The sequence below is a fragment of the Dromaius novaehollandiae genome, chromosome 1 (genome assembly GCF_036370855.1).
Source record: "Dromaius novaehollandiae isolate bDroNov1 chromosome 1, bDroNov1.hap1, whole genome shotgun sequence".
NCBI lineage: Eukaryota > Metazoa > Chordata > Aves > Casuariiformes > Dromaiidae > Dromaius > Dromaius novaehollandiae.
The window spans coordinates 72,476,201-72,502,487 of record NC_088098.1 but is presented as its reverse complement, the minus strand read 5'-3'; the positions used below and the strand labels follow the sequence as shown (position 1 = coordinate 72,502,487).

The following is a 26,287-nucleotide window of genomic DNA, read 5'->3' as shown; positions in this document are numbered from 1 at the left end:
TTCCAAGCCTGGCTGCAGCCTACATCTTCTCTTGACTCAGCCTGTTGGTGGCCAACAGATTATTACTTCTAACCCAGTCAGAATATTTTCTCATTCAAGCCATATCCCAGATGATGTTGATCTGTTCTACATCTTCATTCCCTTCTCCTGATTCTGAAATGAATTCTCTCATGTTTTCCTGTCAACACAGGTCCCAGTTTCCCAGATGAGCTGGTTCTTATATCAGAACTCTTCTCCCATCAAGCTATTCTGATCCCTAACTGCATATGTTCTCTCAGTAATAAATTCATTGACCCATCTCTAGTTACAGTCATGATAATTAAGCAAGCTTTTAAGGGCTTGTCAATACTTGCTTTATCACTCAGCATGCCTACTTGTGGCAAGACTTTCTCTGTAAGAATTGTACCCACATACTCCATTTGCTTCTGGTGCTGTTCTAACAGCCTCTTTCAGGTACAGGCTATAGGTACTCTCCTTTCCAGAGACACCCTGATTAGGCTGCAACACTTTTTTTACTAGGCCCTAGAAAATACATGTTAGTTTGGATTACAAAGTTATCCTGGCTAGCAAATATTGCCCTGAGCTACCAAAATCCACATTAGTTCAACCTTTCTGTTTATGTTTGTAGGGAATGAGCCCAGGATCTGAAAGCTTGAGTACTTAATGTTTAAATTCACTGACTGGGTAGAATTATTGGCAGACTCTCAAAACAGTGCATCATAGGTAATATTGTATTAGCCTGATTTAAACACATCCTCTGATAACCTGTACCATGGCAAAAAGAAAAAAAGTCCGTATCTTGGATAGAGTTGTACTGTTTTCTTCAAATAAGCATGTAAGTACCTTAACCGTATTCAAAATTAATATTAATTTTGCCTCTTCATTCATCACAAATATTCACAAATGACACTTTTGTGTAGGACAGTTTGAAATCAGAAAATTTTGCAAATGGTAAAGAGAGGATTTGATAAATTAATAGAGAGCCACAATACTGATCACTGATTGCAAAAGACTTAAGGTTACTTTTTTCTTTTCATTTTTTAGGGAAATCCAAGATGAATCAAAAAAAATAGTGGTTTGATTCTGAATGGTTATATAAATCTTGTGAAAGAATTAACACACTCCTTCAGTAACTAAATCTGAATAATTTTCAAACTAATTCAGTTAAGAAAAAAACTCTGTGTCTGGAAAGTCTGTAAAGTTTAAAGTTATTTATTTATTTCTCTGTGTTAACTACAGTATTTCTTCTTTTATTTAGAATTTATTTTTAGCTTCATGCTCAATCAAAAGCAGAGAAAAGAGAAACTGCAAATAAATTGCATTTCACAATAGCAAGATTGAAATTTTCACTTTTCAATTACACAAATGGAATCCGATCAATTCTTAAGAAAGCATCTGTTTATTTTTCTCAATTTGCTCCACAATATTGCTTAAAATTTTCATTTTATGTGGAAAAAATTTAATCCAGTAAAGCTAGACAACAGATCATTTTGGCCCCATGCTAAAAAAAAAGAAAAGTGAATGCAAGAAATCGTGTGCAAGTTCAATGAAAAAAAAATCTGCAGACTTAAAAAACCCCCAAACCATTCTAGAAAACTTGGACCAGATGTAACAAAAAATTGATAAGTTCCAAAATCTTTCATATCTGTAAGATATATAGCTGCTCCATTAAAGCATAGCAGTCAACGTGTGACAAAATTGTGTATCCATTCATGAAAGGGTAGTTATCCAACAGTAGAAGCATGACATCTAGTGGCTACCTACAGAAGTTACCTCTTTGTTCTTTAAATATTATAGTTATACACATACCTCAGTTATTGTTGAAAAAAAGGATCTGAAACAGGCTGCCCTTCACTCACCGTTAGTGTTAAACAAATGCGATAGTGCTTACGACTGTACCTGTGTTTAAGCTTTAGTGTTGGTAGTAAACAAAAATATCCACACATCTCATAAATCTTCCAATGCTTTCCTTTCATTATCTGAATTATTATTATTATTTTTTTTTACGGTATAGTCCACTGATGCAAAAATTTACCTACATCTACAATACCAGAGATAAAAGATCCACTCTGGATACTAATGTGATATTGTTTTAATGCAACCTATTAAGTGCTATGTTCCTAGGTGATCTGCTATAACTGGGATACAGGCCTTGAAAACCCTGTCCCTCAAAAGATCATCATACATAGCATTTACTTATAGAGCTCTATATTACACAGAAATATTTTAAAAAGCCACAAACTCAAGAAATAAAAAACCACCTTAATCTCTCCAAAACACAGATACTGTAAAAGATACTACATAATTTAAATATTTCCACTGATATACACTGATATCCTTATTTGGGGACCGAGACAATCTGTCCAAATTTCTCTAATCAGCAAATAATCTGTAGTGAGACCAAAGTGCTTTATTAAAGTTACATTATTACTTTTCTTTGGTTATATACTCTGTCCCTCTAACAATACATCATACTTAATACAGTGTAATAATTAAGATTTTTTCCTGTCTTTTCTTATACCCTTGTTATGTTTGTCCACTGGGGAAATAATCTTTTTTCAAAATCTTTTCTTCTGATTTTTATGATGATCTAACTCAAATACTTGCTCCCAGAATCATATGCTCTATTTTTACTTTTGACTACAAAAGTTGCCCTTCCAAAAAGGGCAAGGAATCACTGCAACGTTTAGGAATTAAACACCTTATCTAACAACTGTAGAGTGCGCAAAAATCATCTCAATGAAATTTAATAGTTACAAATATTCTTAAACTGTGTAAGTACAGTACATTTTACAGAAGTAACATGGATAATCAATACTTCCATTTGAAACAAAAAATAATTACAAGCTTTTTAAATGTATTATAACTAAGAAAAACAAATTCCTGTACATTGCACAGTATCTTTCAGTTAAAGTTTCTTAGCAAAAATATAATAATGTGTTTTAAGCATTCCAGTTGCAGATGGTTCAATATTAAAATTTCAAGGTTCTCCATCATGAAAAAAATACTGTATTTTTCCATAGGTGCAGCAGAAACTCTGTGAACAAGGCTTAAGCATTTAAAAATATATAGATAGTAGTAAGTATGAATTCAGATGAAATGTTAAAAAAAATTACATTATAGTACAGTACTGAGGATGTATGGTTGTTGTGCATTAAGAACTTTACATTCCTTCTTATTATGATAAAGCAACACTACAGAGCCCATTGTATATCACTTAGTTCAGCTGGATCCCCAAGTCCTCCATCAGCCTCCAAGTAATTCATGAGAGCAGTCATAGCAGTGTCATCATTTTCACATATTGCATCAAAGTCCAGCTGAGAATTACCACCTACAAAATTATTAAAACATTTATTTTTGCAGTACAAAGCATGAAGAATATGCTAACTTCCAAAATGTATTTGTTTTTAAACAGCACCTGCCTTTGAAGTCAAGAGAAAACGTTTGCATCCAAGTGTTCATAAAGATCAAGTAATTCAAATAGTGGCTGTCAGCAGGCTGTCATAAAGACATACATAACTTCATTTTGAGACTCCACCCTTGCCAATTCATTGGTCTACCCCAACCTGCTAGCTAATAAAACTTGTATCCATGCAGTGAAGCTCACGTCACTGAAGCAGAAAACTGCTTTCCAGTTCATGTCACTTTAGTGGGAAACATAATCACGTGCCTGAATTCTTGTCTGATGTACTGTGCCACATGAACTCCCGAAACCTTACAAGCTGCTATGTGTTGCCTCCAGAAATCAACTCCATACTCTTAGCCTTTAACAAGGGTAAAGTAAAATGCTTATCTTAAATACCAATGAAAAGTGTTTCCTTGCTTATCTTGGATAAATGCTTTTTCAAATCCTTACTTGAGAACCAGCATCTGTACCTTTTTTTTAATTGATATAAAGGGCTTATAGCTCAACTGGAAGAGAGCTACAGGTTTAAATAATAAATAAATAAACCTCTAGTAACTGATCAATAAAAGAGGGAGATGGGAAAGTTTTTCAAGGCTGAAATACAGGCATAAAAACTGCTTTATTATCACTTTGTCTTTCATGTTAAAAATTATACAATGATATTTTCAAATCTCTTAAAACTTTACAGTTTTGAGTGCACCACTTTACAACCATGTATAAAATCACACCATTTGTAAGAACCATCTTGCCCTGCACCCCCCAAAATACCCAAAAGAGAAATAAAATAAATCTTACTGAGAAGAGGTTCATTATTGGGAAATGAAATAGCACCCTGGTTTTGTTCTGAAGTCTCTAGAACTTCTGTTTCTGAAGTACATAAGTGAATCAACTCTTTATTTGGCACCTGGAAGAATAAAAATAGTAAAAGGGACAGAGTTAAAGAGTAAATTTTATTACAATTATTACATTACAGAAGCATTATAAACTGCTGCCAAAGTGTTAAGAACTGAGCAGATAAAAATATGCACTGAAAGGGACATCTACTGCAATTAAAAATCCATTTTTGAAAGGTTCACATAGCACTGGATTTGGTTTAAATACAGGGTGATACTTGCACATCTGTCAAAGCTACTTCACAGTGATGGCATCTGGTTTCTCAAGGGTCTAATTCATTATCCAGCAAATAAATCCAGTGCAACAAAATGTACTGGCACACATTTTTCCATGTCCAGTACCATAATCTACAAATTCCCAGCCACATCACCTATGTCAATGTCAATACATTCCAGCTTAAAGACAAAGCAAAAAACCTCATACTTCCTATTCTACTGTTGCTAGACTAGTGCTTCCAAAGTGCAAAAGGTAATTTTAAAGCTATTTAGACTCGTACTGTGCTGATAACAAGATGCAAAATAATAGAAATTATATTTTTATAGTTCATGTAGTTTGATGCATATAGAACCTGGGAAGTATGAGGTATATGGTACTGGACATGGAAATGTGTACCTTTGAGCTATCTGACAGTAACCTTTTAGTTCTAGATTTTTATATGCAGTGATAATACTCACATTGCTGCAGTTTACAGCTAAAACTGGAGAAGGTGACTTCCTCAAGAGATGTGATGGACTTAACTCCTCAGATGGTGAAGAATGCAACCTAAAATTATATATGTATAGTGGATTTACCAAATCACATTGATCATAAAATGAAAAATAGTCTGTGTGTTGCAGAACCCACCAACACCCTCCTAACCAATGAGGAAATATGAGTAAGCTAATCCAAGACAATGTTGTCCTAAATTCTCCTGAACACTCTAAATTCTCCTGCTACAGGTTTTGACAAAATAAAAAGCAGAAGTGATCAATAAAGACCGTGGGTCATAATTTCTTGAGCATACTTTTATTTTTCTTTAGAACCATCAGCACTGACAGACCAAAGAGTAGCAGGTTTCAGAAGTAAGCACACTGCGACGTATAGATACATTTAAAAAAAACCAGAAAACAGACAGTATAAGGAAGCTTTGCTAAATGGTGGAGGGAAAATTAAGAATATCTCCTCATACTCCCTCTGTTATTATTGTTACACCTGTCTTTCCATGTTTTCATTAAATTCTGACTAAAAAATAAAGATCACTTGTCTGTTACCAGAATTCTTTGAGCTTCTGTCTGTCCATCTTCTCTCACTGAACATGCCAGATGTGAAACTAACAGTGAAAATGTCATACCTGTGCCCTTTGGACAGTTCACAACCATCTCTCCCTGCTCCTTCTTACTCTCCAAAAACAAGGCTATAAAAGAGGTGGGGGCACTCTGGATGCTTTAGTAACTATCACTTGCTCAGATCCAAAATGTGGTAAGGAATTGGAGATTTTTTTATTTAAATGAATAAATAGTATATCTTAAATAAATCTAGTTATTTGTGCAGAATATTTATTAATTCTCGACATTCCAATATACAAAGCACAATCTGGTAAGTAGGCACTGCCATCTCTAAAAACTGGGACATGGACTCTAGATTGAATAAAGAGTTTAGGACTGCCTTACTGAAACAATCATTTATCAGATGCTAAACCAATTCAGATGTGCTCATAAGTAGAGTTGCATGCATAGGCCTGAAGCCTTTCAAAACTTGGTGATGCTTGAGGCTCAGCTTGAAAGTCATCTCTGTCTCAGCAACACTAAAAAGTGCAGAGAGCAGATTCAGGTAGTAAGTGCACTCATTCCATTGGGTTAAGTTTGTGGTCACAAAGGAAAAAAAGTGGTGTTTGATGAAACAGAGCTGGCATTATCTTGTTTTGACCATTCCTTTGTCTAATTTTGATTCCCCCAGCATGCACAGGATAGTAACTTGCTTTCTACAAGATACGAAGAAATAGCACGAAGTCTTACTCTGCAGCTGAAAAGAAACACAGCACTGTTCTCTGCAATGGTTTCTGAAATGTGAAATATATCTGCATGCAGGCAACTATGTCTAGACATCTCCAGAAAAATTCATTTGTTACTGATGAGGCCTTTAACGCCCATTCGTACTTGTGAATGTCTCTGCCTCTTACAGAGATAAAAATATTTATTTTCCTCTGAGATACAGGACTATAGGACAAATATGATGCCAGAGATTCCACTTACACAATGCTATTGCTCTTTTCCAGAACTGAATGAAGTGCCTGCCTTTGGGTCACACAGTTTACTTATCCTGGATGACTTTGCTCTTAAGCCTTTTCTTTCACCTGCATAGCGACTTCTTGGGCTGTTAGTGTCAGTAGAAGTTTCTTTCTCAAAATTTCCAGTGTCCATGGACAATTAAGACTACTGAAACAAACAGGTCTGCTCAAAACTGAAATGGCTCAGATCACTGTGGCTGATGGAGCTGGCAAATCAAACATTTTTCCTTTCAAACTACTGTGACATTCAGTCCATTAGTTGTGAAGTAAGATGACTGTTCCCAAAGAAAGCAGTATCTTCTTGTTTCATTTGCTAGCCAGTATTCAAAGTGTGAACATAAATGAGAAAAGCATTAAGTTCAATCAGTCACTTGAAGAATGAGACTAACTTGGTGCTGCTTGAGGCGAGTATTCATTACTGCCAGCATTTTCACAAATACTTGTCCAGGAAAGTAGGATTCCACAATTCTTTGAATCCTAAACTTGCCCAGAATGGGGTCTTCTGTGATTTTTATTTCTTCTAGCATCCCACTTTTTAAATGAGAAGCAAGTCTGGACTATCACTGGGATCAGATCTTTCTGAAGAGATACTTTGATAGGTCAGATAGACTGGAGTAAATGTCCTGTTGCCTTAAACTGCTGCTCCATAAACCAATAAAGCCATGCTTTACTTATACAATGAAATCAAGGTATCTACAACATGAATCTCAGAGATATAGAGGTATGCATCATAAAGAGCTTCAAGCTTATGACAAGCAGACAAAGAAAAAAAATAATGATAGTGCTAACAGTATCAAAGTTGAATTTCCTGATAAATAAACTCAACCTCTGTAAGGTCTGCAGTGCACTGGAAACCTCTGATGATCTTCTGGGATCTGGAAGAATTCAAAATAAAGATTCCCCTGAAGACGCCTCAGTCATCTTGCCTCCACTGTAGAGCATAATTCTATTTAAACAGACTTCTTGGAAAAAAAAAATCCCATCTTTCCAAAAAATTCCCCTCAAATTGGGGAGATTAATTCAGTACTATAATCTCTGCTCAAACTTGCACAATTCTGTCCCTCATGATGGATTTTCGTTTCCTAAGGTGAAAACAGATACACTTTGCTTTCTTGTGATCTGCTGAAATCTGAGACTTGCCCAGAAGAGGAGAAATGGGTTGATTTGATCTTTATGCAAAGCTCAAATTTTCCCTTTGTTCCTTAGGAAGATGTTCTTCCTGGAACTGTTGTCTCTGTGGTACCATAAAGAGAATGAATACTGCTTGTGGTTCTTAAAAATACGAACACCAAAACTTCAAGGGGTAGCTTCCAAGAATTTTCCCAGGCATGCATCCATTCCTCCATCGTCCAGTAAATATACTATTCATGTAAATAATAGACCGGTTCCTTTTAGTTGATGACATGGATCATCACATGGATGAGCGTTTTCAGTGAAGACCAGGTGATCTTAACCAAGAACATCACCTTGCTGAGCTGACTGAAGCCTCTAGAACAAGAGTCAAAATAAAGCTCTTGGGGCATGCCTGTATGTTACTCAGAGATGAGAACTTCTGCCAACTTACTCTGGTCTTCAGAAAGATTTTATAAAAGCAACTATCTTTCCTGTAGGCGGTACTGATGAAAAGACGTTAAGGACAGTATTACCAAAAATGGAACATCCCATCCTTCTTGCTGAGGACATCTGTCCTTTTTTCCCTTCTGTTGTTGCTCGTGGTTTTCCTCCTTTCAACTTCATTGCTGGAAGGTGATTCCAAAATACTGAAAATTGGGTAAGAAGCATCCTACTGTTAGGCTCAGGCCATTGTTTCTACTGTTTCAGAAAATTAAATAGCATTTTCTGATGAAGAGACAGCTGAGAAGACAACTACGTCATCAGGAGATGATCTATAATCCTGGATTTCATAGAGATCTTCTAGTATCATTTCTAATAACTTGTTAGACACTAGTAAGGGAAGTGTTTCTGAATTGGAAATACTGGCTAATCCGGATTAATCAAATCCACTAAGATTTTTATCCTGTCCTCTCTGAAGAGGGACCATAGAATAACATTATTGGTCAGTATCCTGGTATGTTGGTATGAATTACACTTGATCATATTAATCATTTCATATTTGCATTATTCTGTAGGACAAGTCTTGCGTTTCCTCTGTAATTATGGCTACAGTATGTTTGTACAGTGTTTTTTATTTACTTAGAAAGGGTCCTCCTTGGAATGTGTGGGAAATGAATATATCAGAGTTATCAATCAAGTAAGGTCTGGAATTTTGAAAGAGGTTATACTGACCTTGGCAGATATGAAAGAGAAAACTGCATATCAGTGCACATGGGGAACTTTCATGTCCCAGAGGAAACAAAGAAAAAAACAGGCTTCTATCTCAAAGAGAAAGAGGTTACCCAACGTGGTTCTGACTATGTATTTTGTTTATGAATCTCATAAAAGCACTTTACCTACTGCTACTACAGAAACAGCAGAAGCTGAATATGCCATGGCATATGAAACTATTCCTGACACCTCTACAAGCATTTCCAAAACTGGGGCATTCCTTACTGGAAGATTTAATATTACTATGGTCTTCCAGGTGTCATTGAAAAGTGGCACTGGAAAGATTTCCATGGGACCTTGGCACACACTGCTATGCAGACAATTTCTTGGCACTTCTTCATCTGAAAGTGGAAATACAAGAGTTAAGGCCTGAGGGATGGCTTCAGTAGCCAAAGCTGACATTTCAATGATGTGCCTTGTGCCCTGATGAGATGATAGTACCATTATGCTATATTTGACCTTAACAAAAAGGGTTGGATTTTCTGATGAAGTCTTCATACCTGAAAGAGTTGTCACTGAAAACAGACTTTTTCTGTACATGTGCACCCCAAAGTCCTGGAATCAGCTGGCTCAGAGCCTTTTAAAAAAAGTTCTTAAACAGCAAAATGTTGATATGGTGCAAAGTGCTAAGGAGTAATCTCTCCCTCCATAAGTAAGCCAGGCACCACTGTGGGTGCACAAAACAAGAAATGCAGAAGGACAAAGCAAGAATATCAAAATTATCTTTCTTCCTTTGGATTTACATGGCTATCCTGACATACCTATTATACTGGGAACCTAGTAAAATTAATTTACAAAACGGGTAATCTTTAACTAACATTTTAAATCTAGAATTGATTTAATTGCTTTGGAATGATGAAGTGAGGTTTCTTAATCTACACGTGGGTATTGAGAAGGAATTGAGCTATCACTTTATTCCATTTTCAAGACAATTTGGGAGGCTATGAAAGTGTTCCACTGGGCACTATTTCAAGGAAAGTTCTACTAGCAGAGCAGTTGTCACAGAAATACAGACTCTGTTCACAGGCAACTAATTCTCCATTCCTTAACGGTTTTATCTATCCATTTCAACCTCAAATGAAGAAGCTGCATCAGAGTAAGTTTTGAAGTCACAGTTAAATAGTTCTTTCATTAAGAAGGGAAATTACCTGCCCAAAACAAAACCATTTATCAAGGCCAGTGATCTGTACAGCCCTGCAGAAGGCTCATGTTAGGCTGTTATAATTGGTATCCCATAAATGCCATTGTGAATCAAAAAATATTTTTAGACGCAAAATAATAAAAACCGAACTTGAACAACCCCCACATAATCACTTATACTTCTTTTCCATCTTCACTTAAAAGCCTAATATAAGATTTTAAAATTTTGTTACCTTTGTAATTCTAATACTTCATTTGCAATTTCAGTTCCTATACTTCCAGCACCAAGAACTGTTCCGGAGGACATTCCAGGCACAGCTACTAAGGACTGTTTTGTGGTATCTACAGTTGAAAAACAAAATAAAACCTTAAGTTTACAGCAGTTTTGTTATACAACAAGAAACAAATCACCTCAAGGATTCATTTTAAAGCAGTTTTTGTTCTGTATCTCTTATTTTTAGAAATTAAATTCCTTAAGACACTAATCTTACAGATGGTGGACCTCCTAAAGAGATGTTATAAATCTCACTTGAAATAAAAATAAGTGAATAATGTAATTATGAAAACTGCTGATCTTCACCAATGAAATTATTAGTTTTAAGCACTACCACCTCTAATCTCTCTTGCAGACAATGCAAAAAGCAGGAGAATACTTGGATTTTCACAAATGGAAAACAGTTATTAAAAAGAACAACTTCAAAAATGAAAATAATCAACTTTACAGTGAGATTAAAAAGGACACAGCACATGCAGATCAGACTCTATGCACAGCAAATAAATGTTAAAAAAACACATATCAATATCACCCTACCTTCTGTGTTTAAAATCAGATAGTACAATTGCATAAACCTCATTTCTTTGGAAAAATAGGCAAAATATGAAGACACTCTGTGATAGAAGCATAATATCCTATCAATCAGAAACTTAGCTACAGTAGAATCTTCTAGAGGGAAAAGAGATGCTGCAAGCCCTTCTGATGACAGTTACGTGAATTAGGATGCTGAATAACCACAAATTGTCACTAGAATTGGCTTTGAAAGAGGTAAATCCTCTCTCACAAAACAACGTAGAATAAAAAGATTCCTGGACTGGGTAAATCTAAAAATTGTAACGATAGATCAGAACATAAACCTATGATAATTGTAAGAAGTGACACTTGCCTTCTGCAGGCTGGGAACCACCGGAGACCAGTTCTTCAGCTGACTCATTGTGACCTCTAGATTTAAGTAAATAAATAAATAAACAAATAAAAAAACCAAACACCCAGCAACTTTGATAAAGGCAAAACACAGCATAGTTGTGTTTGATTTGAATCATTACCTCAGAGTTAAACCCAACTCCCTCAAACTAGCAATAAAATAAGATATTCCTCACATATTTTCATGCTCAGTCTTCTGCACTATTGTTTCTGAAGCACTGGGTGAACTATTTATTTCCACTTATTCTCCAAATAAAACAGGGTGTTCCTTCACAAGAGAATAAGGCTGCCACTTTGCCTCCTAGGAGGGAAAGCAGTTAACCAGAAACAACCATAACTAGAAGAACTGCTCCTTCTGCCAGTAGTTGCTGCCCACCTCCCCCCTCTAGATAGCTGAAGATGCCTAGATCTCCAGGGCAGGCAACAGTGGCATTTGGCCATTGGGGCAGCACTCACTGCTTTACCTGCTCTGCTCCATCTTCTCAGGAAAAAAGGTCATGGCCAAAATAGGTGGACCATGTTGACATGAACTAACTATAGGATGGGTGAAAGACTCCTTGCCAACTTGGTTTAATGGAAATAAGATATATCCATCCCCCTCGCCAAAAAAATTCCAGTCATTGGCCAAGATCCACAATATCTTTTGAAAAATTTAAATTACATCTCCATTTCCAGGCACAGACAATGAAAAAATAACAAAAGAATGAAATATACAATCCAACAGTTCATTTAATATCTCATGGACTCCTCCCTTGCAACCAATTTGAAGAATCTCTCCTTTTTGTCCTGCCTTGCATTCCTATGAGCTATCAAACATGCTTCCCCATATTCTGACACATGGTAGATAGGGCAGCACTTAAAATTAGGTCAACAAAGGCACGTGCAGTTTTTTTACAGCTTAGAAGGAAAAATATTAGAACACATTTCCTATTTGCATTTATTCCTGACTACTTTCTCGGACAATATTTCTTTTTCTCCTCTAATAAGAACTCTTCTTAACTCTTCCTTTAATAAAAACTCTTTTCTCTCATTTCTCTACCAGGAAATAGCACAGCCTTCAGAGTTAAATTTATGACCTAAGCCTAAAATCAGAATCAACTGGTAAACACAAAATATTCTTCCAGGTTACTCCACCACTTTCTGCACTTTCCTAGTCTTGTTCTGCTTCTTAAAACAGGCTGCTTTCTATTAATGCTAATTGTAATTAAGACAAAAATTAACATGGAGATTCATATCACAAATTACTTACAATACTACAGTGTTATTTGACACAATGTACTCCAGCTCTTTGGTCCATGGATTCATGAAACTAAACCACTGACTCCTTAAAGTAACAAAAGTCCCATCTTTTGCTCTAAATTTGTAGGAATTCGTAAACACTTTTTCTTTATTCTGCAATACTAGATAAGAAAGAAAAGTTATAACCACAGTATTTATACTTAGGAGGACAGAGTCTAAAAAATTGTTCTATAACATCAGAAAAAATGTTTTTGATAGCTAGAAATACATATCAAACAACAAAAGAACAAAAGACAGGATGCCTACGAAATCAAACTACAGTTTCTGTAATACCATTAATCTTAAACTAGAGCCCATGTACTGAGTTTCTGCAGACTACTAGTAGGGAGACTCCTGATTTGGTGAACCTTTATAATCGGTGTCCTTAATTACACGATTAGGCAAATTTGCTCTTCAGGACTCCATCCTCACTCTTATAAAGAAGAATTGAAGCAGAGGGTTGGAAGAAGCATTAATGATATTCCTTTGTGACTAAGGCACTGCACCAAGATCCAAGACAACAGAAGCTTCGCACTGGTTCAATTAGAGGCTTTAGTGGGCATGTCTTAATGTAGAAGCAGAAAGGGCCAATGTTAAGACTGTTTACTTTTATTAATTCCCAGCTTCTGAGTTTTTGATTTGTACTGTTTTCACACAGCAGTTACATGTAGTTCTATGTAGTCTGTGAGGACCAATCATTTTGTACCTTCTTTATGTTTTTCAGCTAGGTGATTGTGATCATCTTGATGGCAGTACTCGTAACAAGAAGTTCCTAGAAGCTCTTGTGGCAGATACCCTAAAATTGCTGTTGCACTGTTAGAAATAAAAACATGAACTACAGTGGATTCAAACAACTGCAAAGCTTGTTTTCTTCAGTATCAGATAAAACAGAAAATGAGTATTTAAAAGAAACAGATGTTGTGTTCATGTTTGGGAAAAGATATAGCATTAGTACAACTGTAAAACAAGATACATTGACTGCAGTTTACCTTGGATCCATTTGCAATGGATAGTACAGGATATCAAAATTTTTAAATAAATGGCAATTCAAAGACAAAATAAGTGTTTAATCATGCACACCACTTACATACACAATTTAAATGCACACAAAGTACATATGGTTATTAGCTCTTCCAGGTAGCTAATAAGGGTACTGATCACAGGTAATGAATCGTTAAAAAAATTTAATAGTTGAATTTTGCTCTGCTACTTCAAGGAATAGATTTAAACTGATACTTTTAAATGAAAGAAAATTACTGAAAGCAATGAAAACCTTCCAGTGACAATAATCAAATTCAAAATAAGAAGTGGCAATACAATCCATATCACATATAAGAGTCTGTTTTAGAGAAGTTCAGAAAATATTAACTTTGCTTTCACTTCTAATGAAATAATTATTTGGTACCTCATTTAGACATAATGCATTTGTTCCAAATAATAAGATTTCCAGAAGCAGTAATTTTTGATAAAGTCTTAACTACCTGCATACAGATACAGATCATACATATAGCTAAGCAGCTCTAACATGAGATGTTTCTTTAATGAATAAATAAGCATATGAGTGCATTTTATGACTTATATTTTAATCTTGGTAGCCTGCCTTTTCCTATAGGACAATACACCTATTCTACACCACGTTTTACGTACGACAAGAAAAAAGCCTGACTATCCAGTTTCAGGAGGCACCTCTAGTTGCACAGAGCATTTAGAAATTCTATCCTGCTCAAAAAATTACAGCTCTTTGTGACAGAAAATACTAGAAAACCAGCTAGTGATGTCATTTTCATTTCTCTATTAAAGAACAAAATGCTTACCGCTGATCTACATAAACAAATTTTCCATCCATGGCAAATCGCGTAACAAATTCTGTTGCTTTGACTTTTATCTCTCCACTCTTTTGTGGAACAACATAAGGGTGTAACCTCCCAATTGCAACAAGACAGTTAAAATTACTACTGCCTTTTTCTACATCATTTTCTTCTTCCACTCCCACCTCATTAGGAGACCAGTTCTTCATATATCCAGTACAGTGAATGGTACAGTACTTTCTGTGATCTAATAAAAAAATGACATAAGCAGTTATGGCTCAAAATGAAATTTAAATTTTTGGATTACTTTCACCATAAGATCAGCATTTAGATTTTATGATTACCTACAACAAGGTACAACTGTACAAGGCTATAAGTAATTTTAGAGAGTATTTAATTAGTTAATTTTGTACTACTTCATTTTGGCTTACCTGGAGAGAGCACTTCTGTATAGTTACAGGAGTCGGCAGTTCAAAAACATTCTCACAGAAGAAAAAGTAAACCAACAGTCTAGTAATACATAGATCACTTTCTCTTTATATGGTTTCATATGTATTACGAATTCAAGCAAACTAGAGAGGCCCTCCCCATAGCTTCCAATTCAACTTTTTGTCTTGCGAACACTATGACCATAATACATTCTTACTGCAGCTGCTGAAAGAAACGTCTGGGAAGGACAAGGGAAGGGCAACCCCAAATCAACCAAGCTTACTTTCTTTTTATCTCAGGCTTCTGGACGTCTCAATTTTCTGGGAATACAAATATGAAAAAAGTCCCTAAATTATAACATACACCGTCACTCATTCTTGCAGCTGGGAGACCCTTAGATATCTTTATACGATGCAAATACCCTCATATACTAAAGAGCAGAGATGATATACTGTGTCTTACAGTCATTATTTTTCCAAAAATTACCAAAATATTCTTGATATCCATATTCTGAACAAACTATGCTTTCCATAAATTTAACTGGATCTACTCTATTAACTATGGAAACATTTATCAGCTGTGAGTAATCCTACAGTGACTTTGTCACAGTTTCTCAGACTGGCAAGATAACTCTTCCATCAATATTGCCTTCCTGAAACACATTAATACAAGTTAAATTCTTATCTCACCAAGTTGGTTGGCACACTGAGGGAGCAAGAATTCTATTTACTTACAATGACAGATCTATTTTAAAATTTACTCTTGAATGGTATATATCAGTAATAACACGTTACAAGTAGCAAGATTTTTTTCAAGGTCAATTTCAGCACTTTTGCAAATATCAATAATAAGGTGTTAAATAAGAGCTAGTAATTAAGTTTAAAAAGTAAAATCCACCCTCCAAAACAGCAGCTTTGCAGGTCTTATTCCTAGAGTTATCTTCAAGACATACGTTCATCTCATTCTTCTGACTGGCTCCAGTGCCTTCAAAAATTTCCCTGAGATTTCTAAAACTTGACTGGAACAGACTATGTGCTCCTAAACACCGCCACTGTACCTCAGGTTTCTCCCCTCACTTTTCAGAGGTGAATAAGAAAGAGAAAGAGTACAATTAGGCTCTGTTTTTCAATATGTGTCTCCAGTACATACTTACACTTCTCTACAATTATTTTGTGAAGTCATTGATAACTACAAGGACCACACTACTCACTCAGAACTTAAATACACAGAATTTCATGACAGAAAGGCCCCCACTGCATCTACACTGTTTGAATACCTTTCTTCTTTGGGTTGGGCAAGCATTCCTTTTCTTCTTTGACTGCAGTCTTACTACATTTTATCCGACAGAAGAAAGAACGTCGAGCACCAGAATTCAGGCGAGCTGGTCCAGCTTGAAAATCTGTGTGTACTTGCAAGCCAGCTTACAAAAGTTTAGTAAAAGTAGTTAAAAAAAGCCCAAACCCAACAACAAAAACTTCAGACTCAAGGCCTTATCTTCATTTCAGTTTCTAGTACATTCTCCTTACTGCTTAGTTGCGTAAATTCTGAACTTACAATTAACTATGAAATAAGTCTTATGACTTAGGGAAAGAAAATGCAACTGTCACATAGATTCCAAAATTAAAAAGAACTACCAAATTATTTTAATGCCCTATTTGATAATATGAATTTTATTTTAATAAATACGCTTTATAAACTTTTAACTTCTACTGGGTATAGGGAAGAACTGCAAAGATTTTTATAAAAAACAGCTATAAAATAGTGATTAGCTGCACAGTACATAATGCTTTCCTTATTAGTAATAACTGTAAACAAAATAAAATTTGGTTAAATTAGGATTGACACTTAGCATTTTCAGAGAAGACAGTGATTCTTGATATTGAAGTATTTTATCCCATGTTCGACTACATCAGGTCTTTTGTATTGACAAGACCTATCAAATACAAGAAAAAAAAGTAGTATGCCTGGTAGGAAAAACATCAGACCACATCTTGGTAAATGTTTAACAATGCAAATTTCTACCATTCTTATTACCTAAAATAAGTTCTTTACTGGGCTAGCTTCTAAACTGTAAGCACACTCTAAGCAGCAGATAAGCATTCAAATATGTTTGGTTCATAGAAATTGTATCTCAAGTACAAACATAAATGCACATATGAATACATGAATATGCCCTCCATAATAACTGAATTTATTAACATCTCTTAAAAAAATCTCAGTACATTCATAAATATGACTTACTTTTGCCATCTATGAGCTTTTCTCTTGGAGAAATGTCTGAAGAGGAAAGTTGCTCCTTAACTTTGGCGACATCTTTCGGATGCAAGTAATCAAACAAACTTTGTCCAATTAAACTGGCCTATTTAAAAAGAATAAAAAGATGACTAAGAACCACACTGTTCTAGAACAGAACACCACACATTAGTCATCTCAGAAACACAACTTTCTATGCTATTCTAAAAAGAAATCTTTCAAATACCACAGTTACTCTAAATTTCAATATTTTGATCTGCATTTAATTTACCACTGTTTAATATTATTTTCAGAAAAAAATGGTAATAAAAATGTAATTGATAACTTCCCTTTGAAAAATACTGGATTTAGCTGGATATTAGAAAAGAGTCAGTACTATAAAATACAAAAAAATCCACTAATTATGCATGTTTTATTTATTTACTTAATGTGATTCTTGATCACCAAATGCGATTCCAGAACCAAAGAAGGTTAAGTGCAAAACAACACATACCCTCACAGACTTTGTTTTGGGATTAAGAAGTATTCACAGCTGCTGAATGACTCAGGCTCTCATTTGGTTGGACAAAATGGCATCAATGAACCAGGAGCTCTCTGGAAGCTGCACAGGGGTCAACTCACTTCAGCGCTCCTTAGTAGGGGATACTTATAGGGATTTCTCTGTCTGGGATCCTCTCAACCTGCTGACCTGCAACTTCAACAGCCTCTGCTGATCCAGTCAAAATAATCAGTCTGATGAACTACTCCAGGCACCATTAGATTCTTTGGAAACAGGAAGAAATTCTCGCAGAAGTGGGCTAGTTTTTTTTTTTTTTTTTTTTTTTTTTTTTTTTATACTGCTTAGCTTCACCATAGCAGGTCAGATCACTGGGTAGAAGGCAGCTGCGTTGTTAAGTAGTATTCTAGACCCAAGCTATAACTCATCTTGGACCCTTAACACTTGCTATGTGACCACTACATAAAGGGAGCACCTCTCCAACAGACTAGAGCTGGAAACAGGCTAAGGGAAAAGCTTCTAAGAAAGAAGAACAAACATATAGCCTTTTCCATTTGCACAGTCCCCCTCTAACCTTAACGCAAAGGCGAAATGCTGAGTGCCACTGAGAAAGGCTAGTAGCAGTCTTGTCAAAATACATAGGAATAATAATGGGATTTACAGCTAGAAATGATTCCCAGATAAGCTAATAAATCCATGGCTTAAGTCAGCGACGTCGCCTGAACCTAGTCCTTTTTGCCTCTTTGGCTGGAATAGCAATGATCTTATGGGTCTGGAAGCAGACATGACTGATGGGAGAGACTCCAAAAGGTACTTTTTTGGTCCCTCAGCAAGCTGAGATTCTCAACAAAAAACTGCTTTATGCTTCTTCCCATATAAGATGATATATTCCACTTTTTTAATTAAAAAAAAATGACTAAAATGTGCACCTCATGATTTCTAACTTCTAAAAATAGACAGACAGAATCATGCAACTGTTCTAGTCTTTGCTTTTGAAATGGAAGTGTTACACAAACAAGTTATCATGCCTTGATTATTTGTGGTAATTGTCCACAATGTTAAGTGTGACCTAGTGCAAGGTAATTTATACTACCTCTCTTTTCAGGTTAAGCTAACTCACAATATCTCATTCCCTTCCGGTTAAGGGTATATATATGGATAGTTATTGTGGATCAGGTGATACTGGGAAAATCTGAGCATAAAGCCATTACTAAGCTGAGCTTTAATTAACTTGAACAGCTGAAATACCAATTTTCCTGAACTTAAAGAAAAAAAAAGAAAAAGAAAATAAAAAGAAAATCACTGTTTAAAAGAAAATCTCTTGGAGGTGGAAACTAGGACAACTAGTCCCCTCAGACAAACACTTTCCTTAAGGATGATCAATTGCAATCTGGCACTGTCCCTCAGGTCAGGAACACTGACTGTACTTGCAAATGCTTCATTCCAGGAAATACCACCTTATTCTTAACAGAAGGTTAAATCAAAAGGATTCAAAAAATGATGCACAAGGATTATTTTTTAACAAAATGCAAACAAATTTTAGAAAGTTTAAAAGTTTCTAATTAAAAGAAAATGCAAAATAAAAACAAAAACTCAATTATAGCAACCTGATCATAATTAAGTATTTTGCAAACTGATTCCGAAACAAACAGAATTTTTCCTCTGTTGCATCCCACCACAAACAGGAATCCATCTGCAGCCTGAAAATACAAAGATATTGTCTTTATAAACAAACAACTAAAATATTTTATGAATATTGATTACTGCAAGGAAGTACACTTGTAAATCTCAATGTTTTTATTGTTATATATCATGCAAAAAAGCAATTAAAAAGATTGCAAGCACCAAGTTAGACTGCAGACAGGTAAAGTTTCCTAAACATGACTTTGGGAGAGAGAAGGCCAGCTGTAAAACATCTTAACTCAGAGTCATTTGCCAAATTGTGTTATTGCAGCAAAGAAAAAAGAAAATAGTTGCAAATGAGAAAGCATAAAGAAGTGTGGGTGTGTGAGTGTGTGTGAAAACATGAAGAAAGATTTTCTTTCAGATATTATATCTACTTCTATTTTAAAATACATCTTTAAAAATTAAAACAAAGCACAGAAAACAACAGCAAGTATATGTACATGTAATTAAAAGCATTCTCTACACTTGCAGGCAGAGTTCAATATCAGTATAAAAATATTTTATGTATTAATTATGCAGTTTGTATACAGATTTACTGTCCTCAAGGGTTGCTGTCTACCCTATTGATGCATTATCTTCCATATCTCTTTAAAAAACAAAAATTCTGTATAGTGTACAGAGTTTATCAACAAATACTCACCAAGCACATTAGGGCTCTTACTTGAACAAAAAAAAAAAAAAAAAGAAAAAAAGAAAAAAGCTCTCTCGAACTGAAAACTTAAGTTAGTGTCTGGCTTTAATAAGGACATCATTTGACTGAGAGTTTCCTTCTACTTACCCTAAGGATTAACTGTCTGAGCTCATCATCCTTTAAAAATGAAGGTTTATACCGGACTTCCGAATAGGAGCTAGTAGAACCTGGAAAACAGCTTATTTGTAGACATATATACAATGTCAAAAGTTACATTTTAACAGGATTATACTTGGTTCATATTTTAGAAATTTTCTTTGCAACCAATAGCTGAATAAAACAAAAAAGACCTCTTAAGCATATCCACAAGAGTAAGTTAGTAACTTCAAAAAAATGCTGATACTGTCCTCCTTTATTTAGCACAAATCAAGGAAACTTCTCTTCAGAACTCTTTAGTGTACTGCTAGAGAAATGGTGTTATAAGAACTGGATTATGCAGAAACATTTTTATAGTCTTGTTTCAGAATTCTTAACATTTGCTGAATCTGAATAATTCTTATACTATCAATTGTCTTTTGGGCACGAACAAGGCTTCATTAACACTATCCAGTGATCCAAAAATCACTCTATGTAGTTAAGCCACGTAACTACTGTGTGGTGTTCCAGCTCCCAAGGTAAATAATCTAGATTCATTCTTAAACACTGCAAGTATTTTGGTAACTGCTTTTGTTAGTACTCTGTAATGCTTCACGGTGTTCAAGACTTTAATGTGAAGAAAGTCATCCGTTCTCAAAAAGTATATAAAGTTTTGTTTTTTAATGTTCCCTCTGACTGCTCTTCTTGCAGGCAAAAAAAAAAAGAAAAGTTGAAAGATGACTGTCTGTGTCCAAAACCAACACTTTCTTTAGTCTTATGTGAATGGTTTTGGTTTCATGAAATTACACTGCACAAAATTAAACTATCACTTAAGTGAGTTCTTTATGCTCCCTACCCGTGCAATTACTTAGATTAGTTCTCTTAGGTAAGCATTAACACCGTTTCCCATTGTTGAAGAGGCTTTTTTCTGATCTCACGCTTGACAAATAACTCATCAGAAGTAGTCAACATTTCTTGAATGACTTGGCCTTCAACTTAAAGCTTTCCCAGATTTTAGGTTATTTTTTCTTTTTAAATGTTTTCCACATCTTGTTTCATGATGTTGTATATTTCAAAAAGTCATCAGCTAAACAAGAAATTCCAATGCAGGGACAAAGAGCTGATGCAATCAAAAACACAGAAACAATGAACAGGAGCACAAAGACAATTTGCTTCTCTAATAGCAGTACAGCCAGTGGTTTGGGTAGAACACTGCAGGTACTGCTGTTAACAAAGTATGAGGGAAAGCAGAGAGATCGCAGAACACACATTGATTTCTGACTTAATTGCAAAGCATACCCTTAGCAGACAGAAGATATCAGACACTGAAGGGTTGTTTAATACATAGCAGAAAAAAAGACAAAACAAGAAATGAAATTTTGGAAGATATAAATATGTAAATTTAAATGAAAAACAGACAAATTACAGAGAAAAACTTCTATATATGGGAAGTATACAAAATTACATACTGCTGCTAATGAACAAGAAGTACAAATGTATCTAGAAATGATTATGTAGAAGTATACACTCAGAACTGAATTCAGTGAGTAAACATATGAAATAGAGTTATTTATCATTAAAGAAAATACGTAGTATAATTCTTGTTAGAAAAAGGACTTTTAGGATCATTTTTTCTAACTCACCTTTTAAAGATTTTAAGTGCTGCACAGCCATCCGTAACACTGTAAGCTTGTCTAGTTTTCGTGCCATGGGATTGCACTGAGGTATCATAGCAGACAATTCTTCTATCAGATTATTCATTTTGTCTCTTCTTCGTTTCTCTGTCTGACTGTGTGCCTCTCTAGGAAGGAGAATTATTTTAAGAAAGACGCAGAACACAAAATCTCCCCCTCCACCAATACATCTATTTAATTTGTGGAGGAGAACACACCACAAGAAATGCTACTGTGTTGAAATAGTTTTTCTTACACTTCGTGTACTTGACAATTGAACTGGTTTAACTTAAACAAAGCAGCAACAGTCAAAATAATGATATGAACCACTGAGAGAAAAAGCTGTCAAGCAACAACTTGATTATAAAGACCTTTACAAAGTTGTGAAATTCTCCTTGTGACCCTTGAGGTTCAAGTGAATACCCTGACAGCTTACTGTACACCAGAGATTATTTCATGTCATTAGTAATCACTGGAAGACATTCCTGCTTCCTGACCCTTCTGATGCTATTTCTACTTGGCCTGTGTAGCTCAGATGGGGGACTCATTCTACTGGCTTTGTTATAATGAAGAATGGTCTAAGAAGCACGTGCTAAAGCGTCTTTGACCTCCAGTTTATGAAAACTCACTGTACACTTAGGTGAGCAATACCTTCTTGTTTTCTAGTTACCTTGAAAGTCACTCAAGTTGAAGACAGACACAAATACAAGCATTTATTCATAGCACGGCATAAGCAACAGACAGCACATTTACATATGCTTAAAAGAGATACCGTGAAAACTGAAAGAAAAAGCTATGCTTCACCTATTTTCACTAGAGGTATTTCAGAAAGCTTCCCTTTCAGTCACAAGATAAGGTGGTAGAAAGGGTTTCAGGCTCTGTGCATACCCTATGTCTCAAGTTTTACCTCTTCGTAAGCCTCCATCCAAGAATTCAAACACAGAAAAGGGCTTCTCTTAGATAGTTTTCATCAGAAAAACCTTCCTATTACACATGACAGTACACATCACAAATCTATTTACATCTCAGGTCACCTCCTCTTTAATTCTTTCCAGTATGTTAGCTTTTCTAGCTAATCTCCCTCCCTCTAACATCCTCTGGCAGGTCGAAAGAAGTTTAATTCATTCTATTTTCTCCTTAACCAGAAGGCAAACTGGCCACTCAATTAAAACGAAGATCATTTTTCTTCCTGATTGAGACCACACACAATGGTAGTGAACCAAACTGAGAGACAATGTTTTGCATAACTGATCTCCGAAATGCTTCCTCTTAGGCATACTGTAACAGAAGTTATTAAAGGTAATTAAGTTAACTAAATCTGGCCTGATGAGAAAGAACAAAGTACAATTTTAAAGACATAGTCTTCTATTATTTCTATTATTTTTCTTTAGAAGCACAAAAAAGAAATTCCCCTCCCTGCAAATTAATTTGGGTCATTCACCTAAACAATTTGCTTTTCTCTCTCCTCTACAGCTTTATTAAAAAATTACTTTCATCAGTTGATTCTCAGCTCTACAGATTGACCCGCTTTCTCTTTGTGTCAGGCAGCAACAGTAATATATTACACACGCTCGTTGAAATGTGAATGTCTGGAAGACAGATACAAACATTTGGGGAAACAGACCAATCTTCCACATCTGGAAGATTCAGTAGAAACTTATGGAACATAGAACAGGTGAATACAGAAACTCCAGTGATGACTGGATGATGATGCAAAAAGCCTTCTGTGATATTCCCCAGTTACAAAGAAGGGAAGAAAGTAATTTCATCAATAAGCTTGTACAAAAAAAACACTGAAGGGAGATATTTGTTGTGCAAACCTTCAAAATGTCTTCTAACTTTTTCAATCACAGAACCAATACTTGAGAGAGGAAACAACAACAATACAGCACAAATGTTACCAAAGCACTATACAAAACAGAATCTTGCATAGTGATTGGGATACCTATTACGGAAAAATGAATTTTGGAGTTAAATAAAAAAGCCTGTAGAGATAATATATTTTGGAATGAACTTTGTCATTCATTTCTTCTGTTTAACTTAAACTACAAGAGTATTTCATAATTATCAGTTAACATACTGTAAAAATAATGCTTTTGACAGGAGAGTGAATTGTAGATTTCTGCTATTACATCTTTGCTAACATGGAGAAAAGAAACACTTTTTATTCTGAAACAACTCTAGTTTTACTAAGTGGCTTGTCTATAGTTTAAAATAATTGCAAGGATGAATCGCAATTGCATTTAGTCACATTGTATTTCAATAACTTTTAATTTGGATTAAGGTAAGATGTGAATTCAAAGTGCAGTGGCAATCCCTAAACAATTCCCTATATAAACATTTGTTCAAGAGTAAGAATTCTTGGACATGCTTTAGCTGGATCCACTTTCATGTGGAATACTTCTCAAATAACCCCATGTGTAGACAAATCTAAAAGAAACAATCCCCAAACTCTTATAGTCTCTCTTCACATTCATCAGCTCCCTTTATATACAGCTTGAGTGACTGCATGTAATTCTTACCTTGCAAATTTTAAGCCTCAGGTTTTTGCTAATGTCTGAAGTATTTTGCAACACAACTTTCATTAAAGTTAGTACAGAATAAAACCCCCAAGGAGGTCTAACAGTTAATATACAAGTAGGGAAAAATAAAGGAAAAGGTGCTAAAACTGTTAAATATTTGACAGTTTTGATGAAAGTAACCCACAAACTCAAATTCTTTTAGTGTCAATCCTAGTATTTACTAGCAAAATTACTCTTCTGGTAAATTTGTACCTGAAATCTTTTATTTTAACATGTTCGTCATCTTCACTCCTAGAGAAAACAAGATATAGAGTTTTAAATTGCATATTTAATACTAGACACTTCTTTCCTCCCATGAATTCAAGAAGATACAGGAAATTCTACAAAATCACTATCACTCCAACAAAATCAAAACCACACAAATTCCTAATATGAGAATTATCTAGCAAGTGATGTATTATACAAAGAGAGAACAAAACATAACTTTGAATGTTTGCATAATTATTTGAATATATTATGGGGATACTTCATAATTACAGGTCTATTTATATTCTAGAGAAAACAAAATTAATGGAACAGCAACAAGTTGAAACCCAGCCTTGATTTTTTTTTAATTTTGCAAGAGATATCCTCTATTGTATGATTATTTCCAAACTCTCACTGCCAAAAGATAAAAACAGCACTCTTAGCTTAGATTGGGTCTAAAATACCATCCTACAATTGCTCATGAGAGCAAAAAATTAAGTATTTTCCCTTACTATACAGTAGTGAGTAGAAAGGGTCTATATAATAAAAGTGTAAATGAAAGAAAATCAATTGCCTGTATCATGAAAAATACTTGGCAGCAGAAAAATATACATGATGATTCAAATGAGGGCAATGATCTTTCTTTTTCCACCAAAATCTCTGTACTCTTCACCAACAGCTTTTAAAAATGTCATAAAGTGGCTTATTCGCTATCTTACAAATTCAGTATAAGCATTTTTGTACTGGCAGAGGGAATCCAGAGCAGTTCCCATATTAACATTGACTACCATTTGCTTTAGAGGGAAGGAAAACTAATACAAGTATTTTTTAAATATATTTGCAGCAGTACTTCAGCTTTTTAAATTTAGCAGTGGAGCCATCTCACGCTGTACTCCAAGCTCCGTTCCAGAGGAGACTCACTAGCCTCAGCACTGTCCCAGAAGAGGCATATGTTCTACCAGAAGGGTGGCAGGGAGACAGGCCAATCAGTCAGCTGCTGCTTCCTATGAGAAAATGGAAGCAGGAAGTAGAAGAGCAGTTGGAGAGTAGAGATTTAGGAAAGATCTCAAAAGCTGCTTCCAGCTGTTCCACCTGTAACTAAGCACTGACCCCTGTGAGAATACAGCAGCCAGAGCCAAATTAACGCAAGATTCAGAGATCCAACTCTTCAGCCTGGGATTTCACTGGAACATAGGCTTCTTCTAGACAGTCTGATCAACCAAAACACAGGAGTAGGCTGAGCTCACCTAACCTGTTTCAGATTTAGAGGATTTATCTATAACTGATATATATATGTATGTATGTACGTATTTATAAACTTTTACCAGAGACATGTATGTAGTATGAACTCTAACAGTTACTGCACTATTGTCTGACTGCAAGGTGAAAAGAGATAAAGGAAGCCAGACCAACTGCATTGCAGCACGTGGCCTATTGACTAACTCCTCCCTGAGGAGTGCCACTTAGGCAAGAAACAATCTTGCTGCTCAAGGAATCAGTCAGAGTCTTCGATGGGTTTGTATAGCCTCTGTCATAACAGCTGTGCTGTTACTGATATAAATAGCTAGGTTAAAACTACTTTGACTACATGAACATACGGTGAAATACTACCTTGTGGCTGTAATGCAGGTGTATTTAGTTTGTACAAGCAAGAATAGAATTTGAATTATTCAGAAAAAAAAAAAGAATACTATCTTTTGCTGCATTTTTCTAATCTGATTTATTAAACATACTTCCCTATTAAAGAGAGAAGCAGAGGTCTTAAAAAAATGCTTCTTTTTTGCATTTAACACTTTTCCATCATAAGCACCATGGAAAAGTCCACAAAGAAATAAACAATTTATCTCCAGAGAAAGATTTTAATACTATCCAGTAAGCCATGCACCAAACAGCGACTAGAA

General features: G+C 35.2%; 1 protein-coding gene across 3 annotated transcripts in view; it reads right to left on the bottom strand.

The window, feature by feature from the left end:
• Nucleotides 1-1,196: 1,196 nt before the first annotated feature.
• The window catches only part of BMAL2 (basic helix-loop-helix ARNT like 2), a 36,227-nt gene continuing 11,136 nt past the window's right edge, over nt 1,197-26,287 (bottom strand). The window contains exons 4-17 of one of the 3 annotated variants that reach the window (XM_026114058.2): nt 24,393-24,431; nt 21,589-21,746; nt 19,958-20,037; nt 19,101-19,193; nt 16,986-17,103; nt 16,021-16,164; nt 14,322-14,562; nt 13,214-13,320; nt 12,479-12,629; nt 11,192-11,247; nt 10,265-10,373; nt 4,975-5,062; nt 4,202-4,310; nt 1,197-3,331 (exon numbers count right to left, since the gene is read on the bottom strand). In XM_026114058.2, coding sequence (XP_025969843.1) covers nt 3,195-3,331; nt 4,202-4,310; nt 4,975-5,062; nt 10,265-10,373; nt 11,192-11,247; nt 12,479-12,629; nt 13,214-13,320; nt 14,322-14,562; nt 16,021-16,164; nt 16,986-17,103; nt 19,101-19,193; nt 19,958-20,037; nt 21,589-21,746; nt 24,393-24,431 — 1,630 coding nt within the window. In that variant the 3' untranslated portion in view covers nt 1,197-3,194. Of the gene's footprint in view, nt 3,332-4,201; nt 4,311-4,974; nt 5,063-5,289; nt 8,327-10,264; nt 10,374-11,191; nt 11,248-12,478; nt 12,630-13,213; nt 13,321-14,321; nt 14,563-16,020; nt 16,165-16,985; nt 17,104-19,100; nt 19,194-19,957; nt 20,038-21,588; nt 21,747-24,392; nt 24,432-26,287 lie in introns of those variants that run through there. The other 2 variants (XM_026114060.2, XM_064516370.1) reach the window with 2 other exon arrangements.